The sequence below is a fragment of the Fukomys damarensis genome, unplaced genomic scaffold (genome assembly GCF_012274545.1).
Source record: "Fukomys damarensis isolate Sample0158 unplaced genomic scaffold, DMR_v1.0_HiC HiC_scaffold_16, whole genome shotgun sequence".
Lineage (NCBI taxonomy): Eukaryota > Metazoa > Chordata > Mammalia > Rodentia > Bathyergidae > Fukomys > Fukomys damarensis.
In genome coordinates, this window is record NW_022900928.1 from 24169259 (window position 1) to 24174776 (window position 5518).

General features: G+C 39.2%; 1 protein-coding gene across 1 annotated transcript; it reads left to right on the plus strand.

Annotated features, from left to right (window-relative positions):
• The first annotated feature begins 4301 nt into the window (after nucleotides 1-4301).
• On the plus strand, nucleotides 4302-5249 carry LOC104857931 (olfactory receptor 51G2). The gene has a single exon (XM_010617995.1). The coding sequence runs from the start codon at nucleotides 4302-4304 to the stop codon at nucleotides 5247-5249; it is 948 nt and encodes a 315-aa protein (XP_010616297.1).
• The last annotated feature ends 269 nt before the right edge of the window (nucleotides 5250-5518 follow it).

Consider the following 5518-nt stretch of genomic DNA (forward strand, 5'->3'; position numbering starts at 1 on the left):
TTTGTTTTTTTTTTTTTTTTTTTTTTTTTTTTGCTGCAATGAAAATAAAGAAGGCTTACACTGCAATGTAGGTCACATACAAAAGGAAATTCTAGGTGAATCTCTTGGCACAGATTTAATGTTCTTATTTAATTACTATCAATGTCATTAACCTTACCACTTTTATAGTTACCCTCTTCATTGTCACCATTTTGGTCCATGTATATAATAGTTACCTTCACACTGGGGAATTCGTTCATATGTAAAACAGATCATCATCATTCCCTTCGGCCCCCATTTCTACCCCCCACCGGATCCTGTTCCTCATTTCTGAAAATGTCTGATTTTTCTACTCTTATACATATGGATTTGAGTTCTAATTTAGTGTGATAAGGGGCTGGGGATTTAGCTCAGTTGTTCCGCTGCCTGCCTCACAAGCGCAAGGTCCCAAGTTCGACCTCCAGTGTGCTGAAAGTTTCATCTTAGTGACTCCACAGCTGCAATTTCAAACATAATGACTCTTGCCCAGTGCATTTTACTTCACAAAATTCCTGTTCAATTTCATATACACATAATTACTTATTTCTCCAGCAAGTTCTTTCCACTGTCAAATAGATAAACATATTTCATTTAAGGTCAAAATGTGTTCACCATTTAGTTAACTCCTTTTAAAATCAGATGAGAACTTCAGTCTTGCACTCTAAACTATGATTTCTTTTTCTTGATTATCATTTATATTGTTATAAAATATTTCAAGTGAATACAATACACAGAAAAGAATAAACACCAATATACTTTTTCTTTTGTTCTGTTAGCTTCAGAATTTTTTAAGTAGAACTCACTGAATGTAAACATACAAAGCTAAGTTTGTTGTTAGTCTTTCCCTTACTCTTTTTTTGTTTTGTTTATTAATAGCAAAGCTTTTATTGGTGCATTTTAGGCATACATAATGATAACATTTATCATTTTACATTTAACATGTTAACATTTAACATTTATTTGCACCTGTATATGACACATCCCTCCTCCTTTTTCCCTTTCCCCTGTATGTTTTTATATGTGCATATATTTTTTTCTTTTACTGGAAACATTAGAAGCTAACCATATTTCAAACATGCTGAATGAATGTACTTCTAAAATACATTCAGTGGGGGCATGATGCATTCCTGAAATTATAGGAGACTTGGAAAAAAGAGGGCCACACGAGTGTTTTACTCAGTTCTCCCTAATGCTTGTAGCCATGGCAATGCCTTTTAATCAAATTCTGAGAACTATATAGGTACTGAGTAATGATGTTACTATCTATACCCTAAGCAGAATCCCTGGAAAAACTAAGCTGGTAGGCTTTGTAAACCTGAAATTGTGGAGAGCTTTTAAATGTATATAGCACATCTTAATTCTTTGTTGTTGTTATTTTCCCCTCCCCTTCCTATATTAGGAAGTAGGAAATCTTTTTCAAATAGCAATGAGAGCTGGGCATGATGGTGCAAGCTTGTAATCCCACACTGGGGAAGCTGGAGCAGGAGGATTGCTGTGAATTCAAGGTCAGCCTGGGCTCCATAGTGAGTTCAAGGCCAGCCTGAACTGCATAGTGAGATCTTGTTTCAAAAAAGAAAAAAAAAATCAAATAGGAAAAGACATGGTGGGGTGTTAAAAAAGAGTTGAAGAAGAAAATGGAAATAGAGATTTTGCAAATTGTGGAGGGGATATGGAAGATTTCTATGTCTGGGTCTCTACATGTGATGCAAGATATTCTTGGACCAGCAAAGCTAGGTTCTTGGGGGAGATTTCTTTCTCTAAGGAAATAAGATAACACTATTCTGGGAACAGAGGAAAAGGAGCAGAACTAGTTTCATGTTCTAAGCATATATCATGTATAAACTGAATGTCTAGCAAAGGCCTGCAGTGATTCTCAGAAACAGCTCTGTCTGGCAATGTGCATTTACTGTTGCTCTGACAGCCAATCCCAGAGGTTGCATGTGGGCCTCCAGGGTGATCCAGAACCAAGAGTTTATAAACCTGCTCGCTTGGCTTCACATTCCAGGCAGGCGCCTCCTGAGGCCCCAACTGCACCAACCTCCACAGAGCCCCTGCCCCTCTCCTGGAGACTGCTGAGTGATGGAGGTTAGTTAGCAAGGTTAGTTCAAGCTATTTATTTGCATCTGGGATAGAAGTCACTGGAAATCACGGGATGGCTCACATATGCTTTCCAACTGTACGGGAGGACAAAAAGGGGCACATGTTGAAGGTCTACAGAACCTGTTGCTTTTATAAGATACATTCTAGTAGGGGACTCTATTATCTTTACTTCTGCCTAGCCAGGCTTTTATTTGGGGGGAGCTTCTTCCCTTTGGAGAAATGTGGGGTGAAAAACAACAGGCATTTATGCTCACAACTTTGGGTACAGCAGTTTCTCTGCTCTAAGATGCATTAGATGGTGAAATTAAAACAGAGACATCCAAATAGGCCCCAGTCTTTCCCATTTGTGGATCCTCTGCTAGCTTGCCACGTGCCCTTAGGCCTGTCTCTGGGGCTTTATCTCAACACATTTCTTCTCTTCTTTCAAGCTTCAGGAGAAGATTTGCTATCTAAGTCAAGATGCTCTGTAAAAACATCTCCCAGGACTGCTAAATCTCTAATAATTAATTTTTTAAAACGCAATGGCAAGTTTTCATTTTTGAAAATTTCATTTTATTGGAAAACATTTGTGGAAGGGTAAGTGCTTTTGTATGCTTTTGAAAAGGCATTGTGGTTAATAACTTGCAAATAAAACTCATCAGAGGCAGGTTCATGAATAAAAAAGTATTTTACCTATATTTTTTTTCTGTAAGTGATACTAACTGTTTTCTCCGAGCATCACCAATGACCACGAACAGTAACCCCACAACCCTCCCCGAAGGAATATTCACCAAAATTGTGTTCTCTTCTTTCTGTTTTTATTCCTTTCTTAAATATGTAGGCCTGCCTCTGCAGGCTTGTTTTACTTCTACTATTTGTTTTATAGTTGATGCGATATTTACTTACTGTTCGACTTATTTCAATTCTGGAGTCTTTGTTTATTCTTCATAGAGTCCCTACTATGAGTTCCTTGCAACCAGAAGTTGTCAAGTGAAGTTTATGCTGTAGATTTCTTTCTTGACTTTATAGGTCATCATTAGAATTAGTTGATTGGGGGGAAAAAAAACTAGCATATAGGGAAGGTTTTTTTAATGGTTGTGCATGCTATATAATGGACGTCCCGAGGAGAGACTGAAGCCTCCGCCATTAAGGACATTTTCTTAGATGTTGAGATGGGAAATAAATATTCATTACTCAATTTAGATATATGAGCAAGGTTTCCTTTGAGCTCTACATAATCACATTTCACATTTTCTTTCTTTATTAAGCATTTTTGACAGCAAGCAGGGTTATTTTCAGAAAGATGATTGTGGGGAGCAGAGTGTAGAGCTTTTGTCTACCTCACGGGCAGTGCCTTCTTGACCTACTTCATTCATTCTGCAGTGACTGCTGCATTATTACATTCAAAGGTCAAGGCTATATGTTGTCTGCCGCTGTCCAACATTTAGTATATGGCAAGAGCTCAGTACATGTATGACGCCATTGACAATATATTTTGCTTCCAACTACAAATATTATCTAGTCTTTATCTTCTACCTCTCATGAAACCACACCAGGTATGCCAACATTTTTAGAGACCACCACACAGAAATACTGAGAAAGAATTTAAATCAAGCAAACATCAAGTCTAACTTCATAATTATATCTTACTGGCACAATTTTTACTTGTGACATCTTGGACTTCTTTCAGAAGAAAATGTATACCTGGTATCAGGCAGTCAGTGTCAGTATTAATGATGTATTTTATACTCTTTCTACCATGTAGCCATGAAATACAACTCTCCTTTAGAACTCTTGTGACTCTTGTGACAACAGTTTGGCTCATACCCATGAGTCTGTGTTCTCAATGGGGCGTTGTACTTCTTAACTTTCAAACTTTGAAAAGGTAAGGAAGAAATTTAGGAATGGTATCTTTTTTTCTCCTTCCCTTTTGTCTCATCATATGCACAGTGTTCATTTTAATGGTCCAAATGTACTAACGGAAAATAGAGAAAACACCTAAGAAGAGAGCCAGTATTATTTTATAATAGAAACTTCTAAAGGAATGGAATTCAATAGTACTAACAAACAAAGGTTAACATTCCTTTGCAGGCCAGAGCAGTGGGATATTATGCAGGACATGACAAGAGGAAAATGCTCTGCTAACACAGGGTTTGGCTTTACTGTATTTACAAATTTTTGCAGGGGAATCCCTTCTCAGAGTTATGGCAATTCCTAAAAACAGTAATGCTAGCAGCTTCTTCTTCATATTGATGGATCTCCCCGGATTGGAGTATGCTCACTGTTGGACAGCTATCCCTGTCTGTTCCATCTATGTCCTCTCTGTGCTGGGCAACATCGCCATCATGTACATCGTCAAGTCTGTGCCCAGCCTCCACACACCCATGTACCTCTTCCTCTCCATGCTGTCAATGGCTGACCTGGGACTCTCCGCCTCGACACTGCCTTCCATGGTAGCTGTCTTTCTCCTGGGCCAGAGGAAGATAGGAGCTGCAACCTGCTTCATGCAACTATTCTTCATCCATACTTTCTCAGTCATTGAATCAGCTGTTCTGTTGGCCATGGCTTTTGACCGTTGCATAGCTATCCGGGAGCCTTTACGCTATGTCACCATTCTCACAACCAAGCGCATCAGGGCCATTGGGCTCACTATTGTGACCCGCAGCGTTGTCTTACATCTCCCCCTGCCTGTGCTCCTTGGCAGACTGCAGTTCCAGCCTGTAAGTGCTCTGTCTCATTCTTACTGCATTCATCCTGACGTTCTAAAGCTGTCCTGTTCAAGCACTCTAGTCAACAGTGGCTTAGGACTCTTTGTTCTGCTCTCCACACTGGGAATGGATGCTGTTCTCATTCTGCTCTCATATGTGCTTATCTTAAAGACAGTACTGAACATTGCTTCCAATGCTGAGAGGCTCAAAGCTTTCAACACTTGTATTTCCCACATCTGTGCTGTGCTTCTATTTTATACCCCACTAGTTAGCCTGTCCATGATCCATCGCTTTGGTACGAGGGAACTACCGGCTCAAGTATTCATGCTTCTTTCTTACATGCACTTTCTTATGCCTCCAGTGCTCAACCCAATTGTCTATAGTGTCAAAACCAAAGAGATCCGGGTCCGCATTTTAAAGATGCTCCACCCTAAAAAGTTCTGAATCACAGGAATAAAATATGGCTCGTGATTTCTCAAACCTAGAAAAAGGCCTGGTAACTGAAGATATCTCAAAGAGGGGGCAGAGTATTAAGATCCGATCCTTAAGTCAATTCATTATTTAAAATACCAACTAGTGTGCACAGTGATGCTTCCTCAACCTTCATAACTTTCACTGTTTTGTGAAAAGAGCTGAATTTCTTGCTTTACAAGTCAGTTTTATTCTTTCTTTTCTTTGTTTGTTACCAGGGATTGAACTCAGGACCTTGCGCT